Genomic DNA, 20,371 nt, shown 5'->3' on the forward strand with positions numbered 1-20,371 from the left:
GCCAGTATTATTGGATCCCGAGAGAGAAGGGGGCTGGGGTTCAGAACTCCCTGGTCTCTAGGGAAGAAAGGTCTGTAGGTAAGAGGGATATAGGTGAACTCAAATTTACCCCCTTTCACACATCACCTTTCTCAGAGGCCAGTTCTCATTATTCATTCATCATTAAAAATAATTACTGCAAGGGAGGTACTTTGCTGGGTGCTGTGGTATAGCTGTGAACTAAGCGGGCAGGAATTCCCAACCCTCAAGCCAACTGACATTCCAGTGGGAGGCTCGTTCTCAGTTCCCATCTTGGTGACCATGTAAATCATATTTCTCCCCTGCCCTCAAGACTCTATGCTCTCCTGGTTCTCCTCCCTCACTTGCTGCTCCTTCCGTTTTACTGGCTGCTTCCTCCTCTTCACCCATTCTCGGTGTTGGGAGGAGGTGTTGTTGCTCCTCTGTCTGTACTCACTTCCTTGATGATCTCATCCAGTCTCATGGCTTTAAATACCATCCATAAGCCAGCAATCCCCAAATTTACATCTCCAGACCAGACTTACCACCTGAACTCAAAGAGGCAGCTGTGGTCATTCAGCTTCTCCACAGGGTGATCTATCAGGCATTTCCAACCCAGTTTGCCCAAACCTTGGCACTCTCCCCCCTAAGCCTGCTTCCCCTCTTTCTCCATCCTGTCAAAGGATGCTCTGTCTTCTCAGTTGCTTAGGCCAGAAGCTTTGGTCATCCTGGACCCCTCTCTCTCATGCACACTCATATCCACTCCATCAGCAAGTTCTGTTGGCTCTACCTTCAAAATCTTTCCAGGATCTCCCCAGTGCCCACACCCTGGTCCACCTGTCATGTCCCACCTGGACGATCACAGCAGCCTCCCTGATCTCTCTAACCCTCCCCCTAGTTTGTCCCTAAAGGCTGTCAGAGAGATCCATCACCTCTCCCCCTCCCACACACACACAGGAAGCAGGTGGCCCTGCCACCAGCAGAGTGACATCCGCTATTGCTGCCTCTCTACTCCCCATTGTTCCTCAGGACTTCTCTGGACCAAAACCCTTTGGCAGACCTCTTCCAGCCCCGGGCCCACCATGGTTCCTGCAGGCAACATCCTGTTCCTGCTTTTGCTCCCAAGTGAAGCCAGTGGTTATGGGGGCTGTTAGGCAGAGTTTTGTGAAAGGAGTGGCTTGGGGTGGCATCTGAAGGGAGGGGTGCTGAGGATGGGTCCTTCTCCCAGTGCCCTTTCCCTTCCAGAGAGAGACTTCTGGGCCTGGTTCTTTGCGGAGGGAAGCTGAGTTTGGATGGCTGCTGTTCGTCCCCTTCTCACCGCTGGGTGAGATTTGCTGTGAGGTGAGATTTCTGATTTCCTGTCTCCCTCTGTGTCTCTGGGTGCTTCCCTCCCATTGGGTGCCTCTTTCTTATTTGACCTCTCCCGAGTGGAGGCTACTTCTCAGGACATCACCTTTCCCTGCACCCTGTTTTGAGAACCACCTCTCCCCACTGATCTACCTTCCCTCTCCTTCCTCAGTGGCTGCAGCTCAGACGACCCCAGGTGAGAAATCAACACCCTGTCCCCTTTGCAGCACCGCTTCAGGTCCTGCTTCCATCCCTGAAGTGTGGCCTGTGGGTCCTGGATCTCACCTCACATCCCTGAATCAGAGCCCCCAGAGGATCTGCAGCCCTCTCTAGGTCCCCATCTCACTGTCCTCATCACCAAACTGAAGGCCCAGGGACTCGGCCATCCGCCAGCCTGTCTTCAGGAGTACTTACTATGCCCAAAGCATAGTCCTGGGAACCCTGGGACAGGCCCCAGCCTCTCTCTGGATCTCCCTCTCCCCTTTCATTCCCCAGGGAATCTGGGACACCCACCTCCAAAGGGACTTCCTCTGACCCATATGCCCAAAGCCCAGGCCCAAGTGCCTGGAACCCCCCTCAGCTGCCTTCTATCTTGGCTCCCACCCCTTCAGGTTCCTGTTCTGGATGTGGGCCCCTCTCCCTGCCACTCCTGGCGGGCCTCGTGGCTGCAGATGCGGTCGTGTCATTGCTAATCGTGGTGGTGTTGTTTGTGTGTGTGCGCCCACGCAGCAGGCCCACCCAAGGTGAGGGCAGGGACAGAGCTGGGCCTGAAGAGGCATGGTGTCCCTAGGGAGGGGGTCCCCAGGGCGGGTGCCCCCGGGCAAGCCCTTGAGGCTCTGGGGAAACCCTGGGGGCGGTGCTTAGGGGAACTCCTGAGGAAACCCCTGAGGCAGGGGGTCCCCAAGGAAGTGGAGATGTGGGTGGAAGGTGGGTGGTCAGGCCTCGTGCTTTCTCTCCCCCACCCCCAGAAGATGGCAAAATCTACATCAACATGCCTGGCAGGGGCTGACTCCCCAGTAACTGCCACACAGGACTTCTGAGCCTGTCATCCTGGATTGCATGTGGCGGCACAGGAAATCCAGCCCTCTTCTGGGCTGGAATAAAGCAATTGAAATACTTCTTGTTCTGATTCTTTCTCAGACAACCCAGGTTCCCCAAAGGCTCCCTCTCATTTAGCTGTTTCTGGGTCCTTGATCCACCTAGAACCCCGCATATCCCCATCCCGTCAGCCCAGGGATCTGGAATAACTCAACATTGTGTGCTCCATGTTTATTTGGGGGCAGTAGTGGGGAGAGGTCTGATGTGTCATTGTGGACACTCTGTGGATCTGTATCTTGGTGGGAGTAGAAATAGAGTGCTGGGCAGGCATCAGGAATGATTGGATCCAGGCATCAGGTTGTTGACTGCCCTGGTCTGGGCTCATTTTTAATATGGCCTCTGTGTGTTGAGGTTGCTGTAGACATCTGTCCTCTGGCCTTGGAGCTCCTAAAGGGATGGACAGGGTGTGGACCATCAGCGAAGGGGGTCCACCAAATAAACTGAAAATAAAATCTAGCCTCCTCCCAGGGGCCTGCAAGGCCCCTGGCAGCTTCTTCAACCTTGTAGCCATGAAAGAGATCTGGACTTCATTCAAGTGCCTTCAATGTTCCCCCTTCTCCTCTGCCTCATTGTTATGCCCCAGCCAAGGGGCCTTTATGTGTGTGCTGTTCACTCTGCCTGAAACATTGGTCCCCTAGATATTCCCATGGGTAGTTCCTTCTCACCCTTCAAGTCTCAGCTCACGTCACTTTCTCATAGAAGCATTTCTTGATTTCCCCATCCATAGTTTCTTCCCCACACACTCGAGTCACTCACTGTCACATCAACCTACTTTATTTCCTTCATGTTGCCTTCCCAAATGATCTTATCTGTTAATCTGCTTCAAGTCTGTCTCCCCAGGACTTCCCTGGTGGCGCAGTGGTTAGGAATCCGCCTACCAATGCAGGGGACACGGGTTCCAGCCCTGGTCCAGGAAGATCCCACATGCCACGGAGCAACTAAGCCCATGAGCCACAACTACTGAGCCTGTGCTCTAGAGCCCGCGAGCCACAACTACTGAGCCCACGTGCCACAACTACTGAAGCCTGCGCGCCTAGAGCCTGTGCTCTGCAACAAGAGAAGCCACCGCAGGGAGAAGTCCGCACACCGCAATGAAGAGTAGCCCCCGCTCGCCGCAACTAGAGAAAGCCTGCGCGCAGCAACAAAGACCCAACGCAGCCAAAGATAAAAATTAATTAATTAATTAAAAAAAAAAAGTCTGTCTCCCCAACTAGGATGTGAGCTCTGCTGCTGTGTCTCCAACATCTAGCATATATAGGCCCTCAACAAATTCCACCAAAGGAATGAATAAACTGGGGCTTTGCCCTAAAATTTCACTGTCCCCCACCTCCCCCAGTAACTGGAAAGCCCCTTCAGTCCTCTGGACCTCACAGAGCCAAACTTGAGATTCTTATACTTTACAAAGAGACTTTTTATCCACAAGTGAGGCAAAGCAAAGTTGGCTGCAGACAAGTAAAACAGATTTCACAGAGCAGGGTTCACAATGGGGATGGGGTGGGGTTCTATGGCCCCAAGATGCAGGCCTCAGATAGAATCCCTGAAATCATATACAAATGCCCAGTCTGGAGTTCATCTTTCTGGAGAGGGTCTGTTTGGCTTCCATTAGATTCTCAGAGGAGGTCATGACCCCCTAAAGGGTTAAGAATGGCACGGACAGGAGGTGGGAGATGGAAAGATGACATTTGCATTATGGTTCTTAAGAAGGGTTTCAAGGATACTTGCACCGCCTCTAGATTATATGCACAATTTTGTATTTTTTGTGTGGATTTTTCTGAAGAGTCTCTGGCTTTCGTCAGTTTCTCAAAGGCTGCAGGGTCCCTCCCCCACAAATTCAGAGCTCCTCTCTTTAGAGTTACCAAACTAGGGTTGAATTATATCCTCTGCCCTTATGAGGACTTCTCTGAGAAATCAGCCTGTCCTGGGCTGGGCTTTTGCAGAACAGTTCAGAGCCTGCCTTCTGGCTGAGACAAACTCTCCCTGTATTTCCCCTCCACGCATTTTAAGCTGCGCATAAGGTGGTGATTGATCATTGAAAGCAGTTTTGGATGTTTTGTCTTCAAGCGTTTGAGGAGCTGCTGAGAAAGTGGGCTTTAGGGCCTAGGTTCTGCAGGGGCTGGGGGAGGGGTATTTGGGACAGGACACCCTCAGCGCAGGAGTGAGGTGTGAGAAAGAAAAGCTGGTTTCCTCACCTGATAAGGCGACTCTGTCTCAGTGATGTGCTGTTTCCCGGTCACTGCTTGGGGGTGGGGAACAGCAGAGTTCAGAGACAGACGGGGTGAGAATTGGGACCATTTGGTTGCAAAAGCCGCCCCTCCATCACCTCCTTTTGGGTGGACTGTGACTTGGGAACTTACCCCTCCCCGCCAGGGAAGTCCTCAGAGGGTCCCAGGACATCCCCGGCCAGCTCCACTCACCCTCCGTGGGCCCTCGCCCCCGAGGGACCAGCCGACCCAGGGAGTACATGGCCAGGGCGATGAGGAGGGTCAGCACCAGGTCCCCCAGCACGATCCCTGCCAGCATGCCGGGGCTCACTGAGGAGCAGCTGCAGTCTGGGAACGTAAGTGGCACAGGAGTCAGAGACCAGTGGAAGCTGGGAATTGGGAGGTGGTGTCAGTCATCAGGGGGTGGTGTGGAGAGACTGGGGAAGGGACAGAGGTGGGGTGGTCTTTGGGAGGTAGGGAGGGAGATCGCAAGGTCTAGGCCTACCTGCATGGGCCTGAACGAGGCTGAGACCTGAGGAGAGAAAAAGAAGGTAAACTGAGACACGTGACTATGACTGGGGGTTGGGCAGAGAAGCTGGGTAGGGTGGGTCCTAACAGGCAGTAGGCGCGGGTGGAGAGCCACGTCTGGTGGGACCTGCGGGCCGGCATCACGGCCACCGGACTGTGTTACTTCTACATCGACGTGTCCTGTTGCAACACCCTCAGAATCCCCTCCCTCTGCTTCTCCCAGAGGCCAGATCTTGTGGGGCACAGGCTCTGGGAGAGACCCATAGGGTTTTGGGTGCCAGGGATCTGCTCCAGTATCAACCCCCACCCTTTGGTTCTCTCTTTCCGCCCTGTTCCCTTTCCTGGCCAGAGCTGAGCCCAAGAGCTGCCAAAGCCCCCAACTCACCACCCACAGTCAGGAGAGACAGAAGCCTGTTGGAAGGTCCAAGGCCCCCCATGATGCAGGCGACGCTGCTAGACACCACAGTCCAAGGCGGGTGGGATGTGACGTAGTGTCCAACCAAGGAAAGGAGGAAGTCTGAGGTGGGTGGTGGCAGGAGGGAGGAGGGGACAATGGGGGAGGAGGAACAGAGATGGATACCACCAAAGAGTCAGGCCCAGACACCCCAGAGGGCCATGCTGCAGCCCCCAATGGCTGGAACGAAGGGCAAAAGATACATGTGTCAACTCGACCTCCATCCCTAGGCAGGGGTCAGACATCATTATAACAGGAGGGTCTGTGGCTGACTGTGATAGAAGCTATCTCTGCCTCTTCCTGGCTGGACAACCTTGAACAAGTCACTCAACCTCTCTGGGCCTCAGTTTCCTCATCTGTAAAATGAGGAGTAAAATAGTACCTACTTTATACTATTGTGGGGAATCAAATGAATTAATATTTCTAGAACAGGGTCTGACCCTTGTCAGCTTTTTACAAGAACCAGTTATAATTACTTGACAGTCAGAACCGTGTGATGTTCATAGGATATTAAAAGAGAGTGGGATGTTCAGAACCGTGTGATGTTCATAGGATATTAAAAGAGAGCCATTAGGATACGGGTACTAACGACGTGCAGGCACCCCGTCCCAAGTGTTCATGCATTTAACCCCCAAGAACACTCTTCTGAGGGAGATGCTCTGATCCCCATTTTACAGAAAGATAAAGACACTTGCCCAAGGTGACACAGAACATAAAGGCAGAAATGGAACCCAGGACCCAAAGACAAATATTTGACCCTTAGAAAGAAAAAAGAACCAAGATGGAGGAAGAAGGAGAAAGTAGCAGGAAGGCAGAGAAAGAGGGAGAGGAATAGGCAGTGACACAGATGCACACAGCACAGATGCAGGACTGGGGCTTTGGGATGAGGCAGGTGGAGGAAACGTGGTAACACTGGGCCAGGTTAGGCTCCTCCCACCAAATGAGGAAGTGGCTGGAAGCGAGCACTGAGGGAGGCCACCCAGGAGATGACAAGGACTTCTAGCCCCAGCAAGAGATGAGCTGGGGCTGGGGAAGGAGGAACCTGAGGTTAGGGCCAGCAGCAGGAAGCCCCCCTCCCCTGTCCAGGCGGAACACCCACAGCTCCCCAGGGGGCCGGGCTCAGGAGAAAAAAGGGGAAACTGGATGCTGGTCATGGGACAGACGCTGAGTGGCCTGTTGCGGGGGCGTAGTATTCGAGTCTGGAAGAGGGCCAGGGCCGAGTCCCAGACAGCACTGGCTGCTAACGCCGCCACTGCCCAGGCCTGGCCGAGTTCCGCCGCAGAAGAATCAACACCCCACCATCACCACCACCACCACCAGGTCTGGAGGGAGTAGGTCCTGCAGGCCCTACTGGCACACCAGGCATCTCAAGGTGGCTAAAGCCCAGCAAGCCGGGGGGCAGTCAGAGACCAGAGGAAGCTCTGAGCCAGGAGGGCTTTGATCTGACTCGGGTGTTCCCAGGGCTCCCTCTGGCTGGGGGTGGGGAGCAGACTGTGGGGGGCAGGGGCAGGAGCTGGGGGCCAGGCTGCTGCAATGATCCAGTTTCTTGTGAGGATTTTGTGAGGTCTGTTAGAATCAGGCTTCCTGGCACCCTGTATGTGCTCGATGAATGTTAATCTTTATCAACATCATTGCTGTTACTGTTATTAGTACTTCAAGTCTTCAGTTCTGGGCTCTCCTTGAGAAAAATCCTCCCTCTACCTCTCAGCCTCAGCCTCCTGATCTGATTCTTCCAACTCCAACCAGGCCCAGGCTGTCCCCAGTCTAACAGCCCCACACCCAGGCAGCACCTAGTCAGAACAGACGTGGCCACAGGGCTGGATCAGAGTCCTGGGGCTCCCCTTTGGTTGACGAGATGTGGGGAAGTCTGAGGTGTCCCAAGGGAGCCGACTGGGGTGGTGGTAGATATTTGTGGGATGTGGGATAGAGGCTCTTTACCAACCAAAAGTGAAGTATTTCAATATTTTAGCGACAGGTACAACTTTACTGGTGCAGACCCCAATACGCCAGCCTGGGCTGGTCTCCACTCCCTGGTCTCCATTCCACAGGAAAAGGAACAGGCTGAGACGGAGGGCAGCGCCCTCCTCCCAGAGCCAGACTCCAGGAAGCAGGGTTGCCCCCCTGGCCACCAGATCTGTTAGTGTCTCAGTCTCTCCTGGCAGCAGTCCAAGAGTTGGGGAAGGTCAAAGCTGACTTTCCCAGAAGGCAGGCTCTGTGCTGAGTCTGTGACAAGCTTGCCTCTGTGGAAGCTACAGTCCCTCCCCACTCTCCCTGCTTCCACTTTTGCCCCCTACAGTCCATCTTCCCCACACCAGCCAGAGGAAGCTTTCTGAAAAGTGAGACAAATAACCCACTTTTTTAAATGGCCGAAAGATTTGAACAGACACGTCACAAAACAAGAGATGTGACTGGCCGAATAGCATGTGAAAAAACGCTCAACATCATAAGTCATTAGGGAGATACAAACTAAAACCACAATGAAATACACACCTACTAGAATGACAAAAAAAATTTTTTTTAAGTATTTATTTATTTGGCTTCACCCGGTCTCAGCTGTGGCATGCAGGATCTAGTTCCCTGATCAGGGATCAAACCTGGGCCCCCTGCATTGGGAGTGTGGAGTCCCAAACACTGGACCACCAGGGAAGTCCCTAGAATGACAATAATTAAAAACACGGACCCTACCAAGTGTCAGCAGAGACGTGGAGCAATTGGAAATGTAAAATAGAACCTTGGAAAAGAGTTTGATAGTTTCTTATAAAGTTAAATAGTCACCTACGCATAGATCCAGCAATTCTGCAAAAGAAGGCATTTACCCGAGAGAAATAAAAACATATGTTCATATAAAGACCTGCCCATCTCTGTGTCCTCCCCTCGGGCCTCTTTTCACCTCACTTCCCCTACTCGAGTTACACTGGTCTTCTTGCTGTTTCTTGAATAAGTCAAACTCATTCTCACCTCAGGGCCTTTGTACCTGCTGTTCCCCCTGTCTGTGATACTTTTCCTGAAGTCTTTGAATAACTGACCCTTTCTCATCCTCCAGGTGTCAACCCAAATGCTACACACTCACAGAGTCCTCTCCTAGTCACCACTGCTCAAGTCACCTCCTACCAATTTCATTTTCTTCCTGTATTTGTCATGCCTGAAATTCTCTGACTTACGTATTCCTATTTCTACGGTCCGCCACTTCCTCTAGAATGGAAACTCCATAAGAAGAGGAATCTTTCTGTCTTGTTCACTGTTGTGTCCCCAGCACACATAGCAGATGCTCAATAAATATTCTTTGGCTCTTGGCCCTAATGACCACCAGTGGTAACAGGTTGTATTAAACATGGCTCCTCGGGCTTCCCTGGTGGGACAGTGGTTGAGAGTCCGCCTGCCGATGCAGGGGACATGGGTTCGTGCCCCGGTCCGGGAGGATCCCCCATGCCGCGGAGCGGCTGGACCCGTGAGCCACGGCCACTGGGCCTGCGTGTCCGGAGCCTGTGCTCCGCAACGGGAGAGGTCACAACAGTGACAGGCCCGCGTACCGCAAAAAAAAAAGACTGGGACTTCCCTGGTAGCCCAGTGGGTAGGACTCCGTGCCACGCTCCCAGTGCAGGGTCCCAGGTTCGATCCCTGGTCAGCGAACTAGATCCCACATGCATACTGCAACTAAGAAGTCCACATGCTGCAACTAGGACCCAGCACAGCCAAAATAAATAAATAAATATTAAAAAAACCAAAAAAGATCAAAAACCCAACTACCACTTCTGAGGTGTCAAGAGCAAAAGCAGGATACTGCACGTGGTCCCTGCACACAGCACCACCAAGTGGGTTGGCCAACCGCCCAAGCCAACCCTCCGCCGGGACCCATGAACCCACCCCTACCCTCACCCAATTTAAGTTACCAGCTCACTCCCCTTCAGGAAGCTAGCAAGGGGAACTGTTACTTGTTTTTCCTCCTTCGTGCTGCAGCTCGAGTCCCAGTAGAGCCTTGCCTGAATTTCTCATCTGGCCTCTTATCAATTACTATTGATTAAGGAGTCCAAGAACCCTGGTTGGTTAGATAGATAGAGAGATACATAGGGATATATAATATAGATATAGATATATATCCTGGGAAAGGGCAAAGATTGGCTCAACACAAATCATCTGCCCACCTCAGAACTGGGGTGAGGGGTGAAATCTGTAAGAAAATGGCAGGATGCATGAGGACACTGAAATGGAGCGGGAGGGAGGAAGTCCCTAGAAGCAGCGTGGAGGGGATGCTGTTGGTGTCTCACCCATATTCCCTCAGCATTTACCATTTCCAAGCACACAACCTGGCTTCTGAGTGCCTGCACTGTGGCTATCTTCTTGAGGGCTCTTTCTGGCTGTTGCAACCCACTCCGCCCAAGCTGGAAAGGGCCAGGGAGTTAACGCTCCCGGGAGCAGCTCTCTACTAATAACTGACGGGAGTCGGTAGATAAATACCCCAGCTCCCTCAAGCCTTGGATGAACAACTCTAGACTGTTCTACCATCTTCCAGGATTCCCCAGCAAGATTAAGCTCCAACTGCTCTAGATAACACACCCTTCATTGGCTCATCCTACCCTGTCTCCCTTCCCCACTCCCTGTTGGTGTTCTTTGAACTTCAAGTAAATGGTTTGCACTTGAATCCCCTTTCAGCGTCTGCTTCTGCGGGAACCTACACTAAGACAAAGGGAGTTTAATTTCCAGAAGGAAAGAGGGGCACCAGGTCATCAGTACAATGGATGCCCGTGACATCTCTTAATCTACCCCTTTCTCAAAAGACTTGCTGCTTCCGCAATTTGAAAGTAGGAATTATCCATGCACCTGTTACTAAACCAACGTTACATTTGACCCAAACATAGCAGTCAGGGTTCTTCGTTACATACCATAGAAACCAAGGCAACAAAAAAGGAGGTGTGTTCAGTGATGTTAAGGAAACCGCTGAATCTCTAGGAGGGCCAGAGAAGCACTCCCGGGGCTACACAAATCCTAATGCCCACACAGAATTTTCTGCTAAGACTTCTGATGTCCACATCAGAATCGATTTTACAGGTTGCCTCCTTCTCACTCTCTTTCAAATCGAATCATGATGTGAGTACCAAAATACTTGCAGATGAAATATGATGTTTGGGATTTGCTACATAACAAGACAGAAGAGGGGAATGAGTGGTAAAGGATGGGCCATGGTTGGCCGGTTGTTGGGAGTAGATAGATTACTGAGAACTCCTCATACTTTTCTGTCTACTTTTCTGTCTTTTCAAAAGTTTCCAAATTAAAAAAACAATTTTCAAACACGGGTGCATTTGGTTGGCAGAGTACGGAAAACATGCCCACACCACAGCTGCGAGGAAGGGTGGAAAAGTGGTCTCTGATTTCTAGACCGGGGAGGCCAAATTCATAGGGTAGGAAATTCCTAAAATGTAGAGCTGATGTTCAGAAAGCCCTGGACCTCTGGATAGAAAGCATGAGAGTTGTCCAGAATACCAGGGGGACCCATCCATCTGGCCTGCCTTACCCTTCCTAGATAATAGTTTGATTCTTTGGTCAAAATAAAATGGAAAACCACAACGAGATACCACTACACATCTATTAGAATGGCAAACAACAACACTGACATCTAGAGCCGCCAAAGGTGTGAACAACTAGAACTCTTACACATTGCCGACGGGAGTGCAAAATAGTACAGACCCTTTAGAAAACAGTTCGGCTGTTTCTTCTAAGGTTGAACATATTCTTACCATATGACCCAACAATCTCATGCCTAGGTGGTTTTTTTGTTTTGTTTTGTTATGTTTGTGGCTGCACTGGGTCTTCTTGCTGTGCGCGGGCTTTCTCTAGTTGTGGTGAATGGGGGCTACTCTTTGTTGCAGTGTGCTGGCTTCTCATTGCGGTGGTTTCTCTTGTTACAGAGCATGGGCTCTAGGTGCGCGGGCTTCAGTAGCTGTAGCAAGTAGGCTCGGTAGTTGTGGCTCACGGGCTCTAGAGTGCAGGCTGAGCTCAGCACACGGGCTTAGTTGCTCCATGGCATGTGGGATCTTCCCGGACCAGGGCTCGAACCCGTGTCCCCTGCGTTGGCAGGCGGATTCTTAACCACTGCACCACCAGGGAAGCCCTCATTCCTAGGTTTTTACCCCAGAGAAGTGAAAACTTAAGTGCACATAAAAACCAGTATGCCAGGGGCTTCCCTGGTGGCACAGTGGTTGAGAGTCCGCCTGCCCATGCAGGGGACACAGGTTCGTGCCCCGGTCCGGGAAGATCCCACATGCTGCGGAGTGGCTGGGCCCGTGAGCCATGGCCGCTGAGCCTGCGCGTCTGGAGCCTGTGCTCCGCAACGGGAGAGGCCACAAGAGTGAGAGGCCCGCGTACCGCAAAAAAAAAAAAAAAAAACCAGTATGCCATATGAATAGTGGCTTTCGTCATAATTGCCCAAAACTAGAAACAACCCAAGTGTTCGTCAACAGATGAATGGATCAACAAACTGTGATACTTCCATACAATGGAATACTGTTCGGCAATTAAAGGGAATAAGCTACTAATACACACAACAGCACAGACAAATCTGAAATGCATCATGTTAAGTGAAAGAAGGCGGACTCAAAAGTCTACATACACGATTCCATTCACATGACATTCTGGAAAAGGTAAACTATAGGGACAGAAATCAGATCAGTGCCTGCCAAGGGCTGGAAGTAGAGGGAGAGGTTGACCACAAAGGGAAATCCGGGAGTGATAGAATTCTATGTTTTCTTCGTGGTGACAATTACATGGCTATATGCATTCTTCAAACCCATAGAAAAATACACTAAAAAGGGTGTGATTTTTACTCTATGTAAATTCTACCTGAATAAAAAAAATTGTTTTTGTTTTTAATGAAATGACAGCCGTAAGCACCAAAGAAACTGGTAAAGAGGTTTCACAATCTCTTTATTTCCTATCAGTTATTTCCTATCAGTGGATGACTACCCAGATGTTTCCCACTCTGGCGTAAGGGAAAGTGCTAGCAAGCACTGTTTGGCTAGAAGGTGAGTGAGCCTGAATTCTAGTGATCAGCAAACATTGTTTTCTCCCCTTCTTCTATTGAAATAGCATTTGGAATTGGGCATGTGGTCCCCTGGCCAAGACTATGTTTCTCAGTCTCTTTGGGGCCAGGTGAGGCCTTGTAACTGTCTTCTGGCCAATGGAATGTGGGAAGAAACAAAATGGGCAACTTCTGTCTTTTTGTTTGTTTGTTTTGTTTTCGGTTTGTTTTTTGGCCACGTTGTGTGGCATTCGAGATCTTAGTTCCCCAACCAGGAATCGAACCCGTGCCCCTTGCATTGGGAGCACGGAATCTTAACCACTGGACCACCAGGGAAGTGGCCCGGTTGTGTTTCTGAAGGCAAAAGTGTGCCCTGCCCGTCTCTGCCCCTCCTCTTGGCTGGAGTGTGGCCCTGACACTGGCAGTGGGCACCCATCTTAGACCACAACGGCCAAGTTTTATTCATAAAATGAAGGCCTTTTAAATATAATTAAAGCAATACTTGATAGATTTATCAACTGTGTTTTACCCATATCATAAACGCAGTCATTACAAATGAATTAGAACTCTACAAGCTGATTTGAAGGGATTTTAACTGAGGAAAGCAAGATGCAGAGAAGTGAATCTAGTACGATTCCAAACAATGACCAAAAAGAATCCCTTATAAATATATGTATACATGTTTGCATATTTGAGTGATGGTGGAGTAAACTATGTAAGGACACACCTGGGCTGCTAACGCTGGTAATACTTGTGACCTGGATCAGGATAGGAGATGGGGGAGGGTAATCACAAAACAGGGTTGAAAGGAAAGGAACTGGGACATCCCTCGTGATCCAGTGGTTAAGACTTCGCCTTCCAAAGCAGGGGGTGCGCGTTCGATCCCTGATCAGGGAGCTAAGATCTCACATGCCTCTCAGCCAAAAAACCAAAACATAAAACAGAAGCAATATTGTAACAAATTCAATAAAGACTTTAAAAATGGTCCACATCAAAAAAAAATCTAAAAACAAAGTGAAGGAACTATATGAGAACAATGTGGGTATAACATGATGCCATTTACATAAAATGATATAAGTAAAGTTGTGTATATCTGCATAGAAAGAAGTATGAATGTGTAGTCAAGTGAATGCCAACTGTGGTATCTCTGGGCAGTGGGATTTAGATTATTTATTTTTTTTAATTAATTTATTTGTTTTTATTTTTGGCTGTGTTGGGTCTTTGTTGCTGTGCATGGGCTTTCTCTAGTTGCGGCGAGTGGGGGCTACTCTTCGTTGCAGTGCGCAGGCTTCTTATTGCTGTGGCTTCTCTTGTTGCGGAGTGTGGGCTCTAGGCATGCGGGCTTCAGTAGTTGTGGCACGCGGGCTCGGTAGTTGTGGCTCACAGGTTCTAGAACGCAGAATCAGTAGTTGTGGCGCACGGGCTTAGTTGCTCTGCGGCATGTGGGATCTTCCCGAACCAGGGCTCGAGCCCATGTCCCCTGCATTGGTAGGTGGATTCTTAACCACTGTGCCACCAGGGAAGCCCTATATTTTCTTACTTTTAAAAATTTGATTTTTTTTATGGGGAGTATTTTTAATCTATGTAATTGGGAGGAAAAGATATTTCAATATCAGAAAACACAACAAACAAATAAATTCAATTTTGCAGAAGAAAAAAATACAGGACTTCTTCTGCCAGGAGTGATGTTCTAAAGAAATCAGAAACCACCCTCCATTGGAGAACAGATAAAAATGCAGGATGAAATCTATGGGAAAAAAAATTTACTAAAAGCAGCAAAGCACTAGTAAGAGGCTAAGGAAACAGTACTGAAAACTCAGAATAAAACAAGAGAGGAGTTCAAAACTCAAATGCCTTTGGGACAAATGCCTTCATTTGTCCCAAAGGCATTATCCAAATCAGAAGACAGTCTGAGAGTAGAGGAGCAAAAGTAAAGGCCCAGATCCACCCAGACTGGAGAGTCTGAACCTCAGCTCTTCATTTTAAGCTGAGACCTGAAGGCCATCACACTCAAGGTAAGAATGAGCCCGGAGTCACCTAGCTTTCATGTGAACTTACAGTTTATCCTTATACCCCCTTCACTATGCTATAGCTACACGAATTTTCAAGAAAACAAAACACAAGTTTGAAGTTTTTATCAGGAAACTGGAAATTATAAAAAGTGAGAGAGGTTTTTTTTTTTCGGTATTCGAATACAAAACAAAAAGCAATCTAGGATGGAAAAAATATAATCACTGAAATTAAAAACTCAATGAATGTGTTTAACAGAGATTAGACATAGCTGGAAAAAGGAGGTAGGTTAAAAAAATTAAGAAAAAAAACTATCCAGAATTCAGTAGAGGCAGAAACTATCACACCATTGTAAGCAATTATAATCCAATAAAGATGTAAAAAAAAAAAAAAGTATAAATAAATAAATAATCCCCATGGAGGGCATAAAGCCGCTTCCCTTCCAGGGCCCTCATGACGGACTCCCAGCTCAGCAGAACTCCTGCAAACAAAGATAAAATACTCCTGCACTTCCCACTGTGGCCCCTTGGAACCCTCCTGACACAGCTGTCAGGCTGAGGGAGGGCTGACCAGCCTCCTGGCCCCAGAAGGAGTCCCCGTGTTCTTGCGCTTGCGCGTTCGAAGACACCCCTCCCGTAAAAGGACAGCGCCAACTGCTGAAGGATTACTTCTACACTGGTCTCTCCTAACTGGTGGACAAGAGCAAGAGAGGGGACACAGAATGGTCGAGGGATGTCATCATGGGTTACTTTACAGGAATCCCAGAGATGATGCAAGGGCAGACATCAAAGAAGAGAATAGTCGAAGCCTTCAGGTGACAAAAACATTCGGGAAATAGATAGTGGTGATGGTTGCACAACACTGTGAATGTACTTAATGCCCCTGAATTGTACACTTTCAAAATGGTTAAAGGCTTCCCTGGTGGCGCAGTGGCTAAGAATCCTCCTGTCAGTACAGGGGACACGGGTTCGAGCCCTGGTCCAGGAAGATCACACATGTTGCGGAGCAACTAAGCCCATGTGTCACAACGGCTGAGCCTGTGCTCTAGAGCCCGTGAGCCACAACTACTGAGACCGCGTGCTTCAACTACTGAAGCCCACACACCTAGAGCCCGTGCTCCGCAACAAGAGAAGCCACTGCACATATATACACTACCAAATGTAAAACAGATAGCTAGTGGGAAGCAGCTGCATAGCACAGGGAGATCAGCTCGGTGTTTTGTGACCACCTAGAGGGGTGAGATAGGGAGGGTGGGAGGGAGACGCAAGAGGGAGGAGATATGGGGATATATGTATATGTATAGCTGATTCACTTTGTTATAAAGTAAAAACTTACACACCATTGTAAAGCAATTATACTCCAATAAAGATATTTTTTTAAAAAAGAGAAATACAAAAGATAGGATGAAAGAGAATTTCTAACTTATTTCATTGTAGTCATGGAAGAATGGGGTAGAGGCAATATTTGAATAGATCATGACCAAGTTAGAGTTATAGTAAGAAAGCAAGATTGGTTGAATATTAGAAAATCAATGTAAACCAGCACATTAACAGGTTAAGGGGGGAAGCATACGATTACCTCAACAGATGCCAAAAGTTTTTGATGGAATTCAACATTCTTTCAGAAAACTAGGAATAGAAGTGAATTTAAATATTTGATGAATAACTATATATAAAATAGACAACTAATAAGGACCTACTCTATAGCACAGGGAACTCTACTCAATACTCTGTAATGACCTATATGAGAAAAGAATCTAAAACAGAGTGGATACACATATATGTATAACTGATTCACTTGGCTGTACACCTGAAACTAATAGAGCATTTTAAATAAAATACATTCCAATAAAAAAGTTTTATAAAAATTTGATGAATAGCACTACCAAAACCGAGAGCTAGCATCACTTATGGTTAAGTATTAAAACATTTAATGGTTAAATATTAAAAGTTTTCCTTCTGGGACTTCCCTGGAGGTCCAGTGTTTATGACTTTGCCTTCCAATGAAGGGGGTGTGTGTTTGATCCCTGGTCAGGGAGCTAAGACCCCACATGCCTCAGGGCCGAGAAACCAAAACATAAAACAGAAGCCACATTGTAACAAATTCAATAAAGACTTAAAAAATGGTCCACATCAAAACAAAAATCTAAAAAAAAAATGTTTTCCTTCTAAGCTTGGACTAAGACAAAGAAAGATGCCTATTGTCATCACTTCTGTTCAGTTTTGTCCTGGAGACCTTAACTCTGAAGTAAAGCAGGAAAATAAATAAAAGGTTATTGCCACCATTATTCATAGATTATATGATTCTGGCTAAAGAAAATTCAGAAGACTCTATAGACTAATTTATTAGAATTCATAACAGAATTTAGTGAGGTAACTGGATATAAAATCAATCTACAAAAATCAATTTTATTGCTATATACCAGCCATAAACCAAACAAAGGTGGAGAAAAGTAACCCTTTACATTAGCATAAATGGCCAAGTAGCTAGTAATAAATCTAACAAACTATATGAAAAGCCTGTACAGGAAAACTCTGTAAAAGACTTTTTAAAAAATCTAGATAAATGTTTTGATATACTATGTTATTGGATTTGGATAGCAGTTTCCCCTGAATTTACCTATATATTCAATCCATTCATAATCTAGATTCTAAAAGCTTTTTTCTGTGGAACTTGCAGATGGATCCTAAATTTTACACTGAAATACAAAGAGCCGATTATAACAAAGATGCTCTTAGACAAGAGCAAGATGAGAGGTCTCACCCTACCTGATATCAAGACTTATTGTAAAGCTGCTGAAGGAGTGAGTGGAAGTGGTTTAACCACTTTGGAAACAGTATGACATTGTTTTTCCCAGTGACTCAGAACTTCTGCCTCTCTACCTGTATCCTGGGGAGACTAGTGGATGGACACCAGGAAGCCTGTGTAAACCTCTTCACAGCTGCGCTATTTGCAAAGCCCTTCAGGGGAACCAACACACATGCCCATCACAGGAGAATGGGTACGTATAATGTAGCACATTCACACAATAATGATAATAAATATCCTGGATCCATAGAATAAACACAGTAGATACTAATACTTGCTACAACATGGGTTTATCTCACAAACAGAATGTCAAGTGAAAGGAAAAAAAGCCATATACAAAAGAGTACGTGCAATATGGTCCTCATTTGCATAAGGTTTAAAAATAGTCCAGATTAGACTACAGTGTTTAGGAAGCATAGGTAGGGGGAAAAACTATTAAGAAAAGCAAGGAAGGGATTCTATCAAATCAAAATGGTGGTAACCTGTCAGAGAAGAGGAAGCTTTACGAACAAAAAAGGACAAAACATTTTCTAGACTGCACTGATGACCTCTTTTTTTTCTGTGGTGGTAGATGGTCGAGTGTTCACTCAATGATTCATTATGCCGTGCATTTGCTTTTTGTTTGGGGGTTTTGTGGGCTCTTTTGATAGGTGTTCTATATGTCACAATAAATAAAATTTAAAAGATCTAACAATGCTTGCTCGTTATGAAAATTTTGAAAAACACAGCAAAATACAAAAAGAAAAAAGAAAAAGAAACTTCACCTACATCTGAGAGACAACCTCATCACAATATTTTGTTATATTTCCATCCTGTCATTTTACTGGGTATATATTTCTGACCATATCATATATGCAAATTTGCATTCTGCCCATTTTTGCAACCAACTTGTATTAACCTGAAACAAGCAGCTATATTCCCTTTGCTCATTCGTGACGTGACCTCACTGTTACCCTCGCTATTTGCCCTGGGAAGAAACCAAAGAGATGACCCTCAGAATAAATTAGACACCAAAGCTAAGATTTTATTTCACTCTCCACCTATGCTTAGAAGGAGCAGTGAGCTGAGTCTCCATTTCCCTTTTCCCCTTCCCACTGCCTGGAGCATGGATGTGGTGGGAGCCACCTTGGACCACTCAGGCCGGGGCATTCCCCTAGGGATGGGAGAGCCATAGGTCAAAGCAGCCTGCATCTCTGATGCCATAAAGCCTCCATATTGACACCATGAAGCCCTAGACTGCTTATGCTTGGTCTACTGGTGAGAGAGAATTAAAGTTCTCCTGTGTTTAAGCTATAGTTATATTGAGTTCTGTTACGGATTCATGTCCTACCTAACATAGACCCTAACTAAATGCTGATTATATGTGAGCATTTTCTCATGTTCCCAAAATCTCCTTAGAAGTATCAGTCTTGGGACTTCCCTGGTGGCGCGGTTGTTAAGAATCCACCTGCCAATGCTGGGGACACGGGTTCGTAGGCCCGGCCTGGGAAGATCCCACATGCCACAGAGCAACTAAGCCTGTGCACCATACAACTGGACCTGTACTCTAGGGTCCACGAGCCACAACTACTGAGCCCGTGTGCCACAACTAATGAATCCCGCACTCCTAGAGCCCGTGCTCTCCAACAAGAGAAGCCACTGCAATGAGAAGCCTGCGCACCGCAACGAAGAGTAGCCCCTGCTCGCCGCAGCTAGAGAAATCCCGCGGGCAGCAACGAAGGCCCAACGCAGCCAAAAATACATTAATTAATTAATTTTTTAAAAGTCTCTTAAAAAAAAAGAAGTACCATTCTTAATTGGTTCATAATATTGTGTCCGGTGGAGTTGCTGAATTTTTCATTCACTCATGCATTCATCCATTTACTCCATCACATATTTGTTGAGCGCTTACTGGGCCCCTGGATGGGTGATGGGTATGCAATGGTGAATAAAACTGCCTTCCTGCAGCTTACATCCTAGTGGAAGAAGACAGGTGATAGACAAGAAAACAAATAAATAAACAAGATAACCCTTCTCTATGTGCAGGTACAGCATGTTCCCAAATGAGTAGCAGAGACTAATTGCTCACTAAAACTGCCCCCCTTAGCCCCTTTGCACACAGCTGGACCACATTTCCCATCCTCCCTTGTAATCAGGTATGTGAGCCAATGAGCAAGTGGGCAGATGCGTGTCTGACTTTCAGGTGTGATCCCCCAAACCTCCCACTTAGGACCCTCACCTCTTTTAACATTCACCAATGGAGAGGACTAAGGGCAGGTGCAGGGAAGTTAAGGAGCCCAGAGCTGCCAGGTGGGAGGAGCCTGGGTCCCTAAGTGGCTCTGAGGAGCAGAGCTACCCCACCTGCTGTATCACACAACCCTGTGAAAGAAGATAAGTTGCATCAAGCCACTGAGATTTGGGGATTCTTTGGTTACAATTGTTAGTAATTTACCTTGCCTCATACACATGAAGAGAGGGCTCTGGTCAACTGCAAAAATGGCTCCAATTTTTCACCCCTCCCTGTTTCCTTACCCTTTGCTGTCTGACTTCACAGCATCTTCCATCAAAGGGTGGAGTCTATTACCCCACCCCTTGAATCTGAGTAGGTCTTGGGCCGTGAGGTGGCCAATAGAATGAGAGAGAAGAAATGGCATGATAGTTGCCAACAACTGCTAAAGAACTGAAAATGAAGTCAGAAATAAGTAAATACATTCAGGAAAAAAATGCCTCGGAGGTACCCTCATACAGTTATCATGGACTCTAGCATGTTGAGGAAAATTCCTGCAGCTCACCTAACTTCTTTCAAGCCAGCATTTCCCACATTTATTTTATCAAGGAGCCTTTATTCTCAAATACCAATTAACATCGCATGGATCTTTGTCAAATGCTGGTAGGACACAGTCAAATTATTTCCAATTAGTTTTTGTTCGTTTCACT

At 47.5% G+C, this 20,371-nt stretch overlaps 1 protein-coding gene and 1 long non-coding RNA gene across 5 annotated transcripts; one reads left to right on the plus strand and one right to left on the minus strand.

Moving 5' to 3' along the window:
- Positions 1 to 133: 133 nt before the first annotated feature.
- On the plus strand, positions 134 to 2,461 carry LOC112392326 (uncharacterized). The gene is made up of 4 exons (XR_003001664.1): positions 134 to 1,338; positions 1,517 to 1,540; positions 1,956 to 2,087; positions 2,313 to 2,461. It is a non-coding gene; the product is annotated as an uncharacterized LOC112392326 (long non-coding RNA).
- A 134-nt stretch (positions 2,462 to 2,595) lies between these two features.
- TYROBP (transmembrane immune signaling adaptor TYROBP) lies at positions 2,596 to 5,677 on the minus strand. Of its 4 annotated transcripts, none has more exons than XM_024733998.1 (5): positions 5,557 to 5,677; positions 5,149 to 5,175; positions 4,857 to 4,991; positions 4,632 to 4,675; positions 2,596 to 2,829 (listed from the first exon to the last, which is right to left on the minus strand). In XM_024733998.1, exons 1-5 carry the CDS (start codon positions 5,606 to 5,608, stop codon positions 2,770 to 2,772), a joined length of 318 nt encoding a protein of 105 aa, XP_024589766.1. In that variant the 5' UTR covers positions 5,609 to 5,677; the 3' UTR covers positions 2,596 to 2,769. The 4 variants fall into 4 exon arrangements, with proteins under 4 accessions (XP_024589766.1, XP_024589765.1, XP_024589764.1 ...); XM_024733997.1 differs by having other exon boundaries at positions 4,632 to 4,678; positions 5,557 to 5,674; XM_024733996.1 differs by having other exon boundaries at positions 4,797 to 4,991; positions 5,557 to 5,674.
- Between the last annotated feature and the right edge of the window lie 14,694 nt (positions 5,678 to 20,371).

The sequence above is a fragment of the Neophocaena asiaeorientalis genome, unplaced genomic scaffold, assembly GCF_003031525.2.
Source record: "Neophocaena asiaeorientalis asiaeorientalis breed wild unplaced genomic scaffold, Neophocaena_asiaeorientalis_V1.1 scaffold280, whole genome shotgun sequence".
Taxonomy (NCBI): Eukaryota; Metazoa; Chordata; class Mammalia; order Artiodactyla; family Phocoenidae; genus Neophocaena; species Neophocaena asiaeorientalis.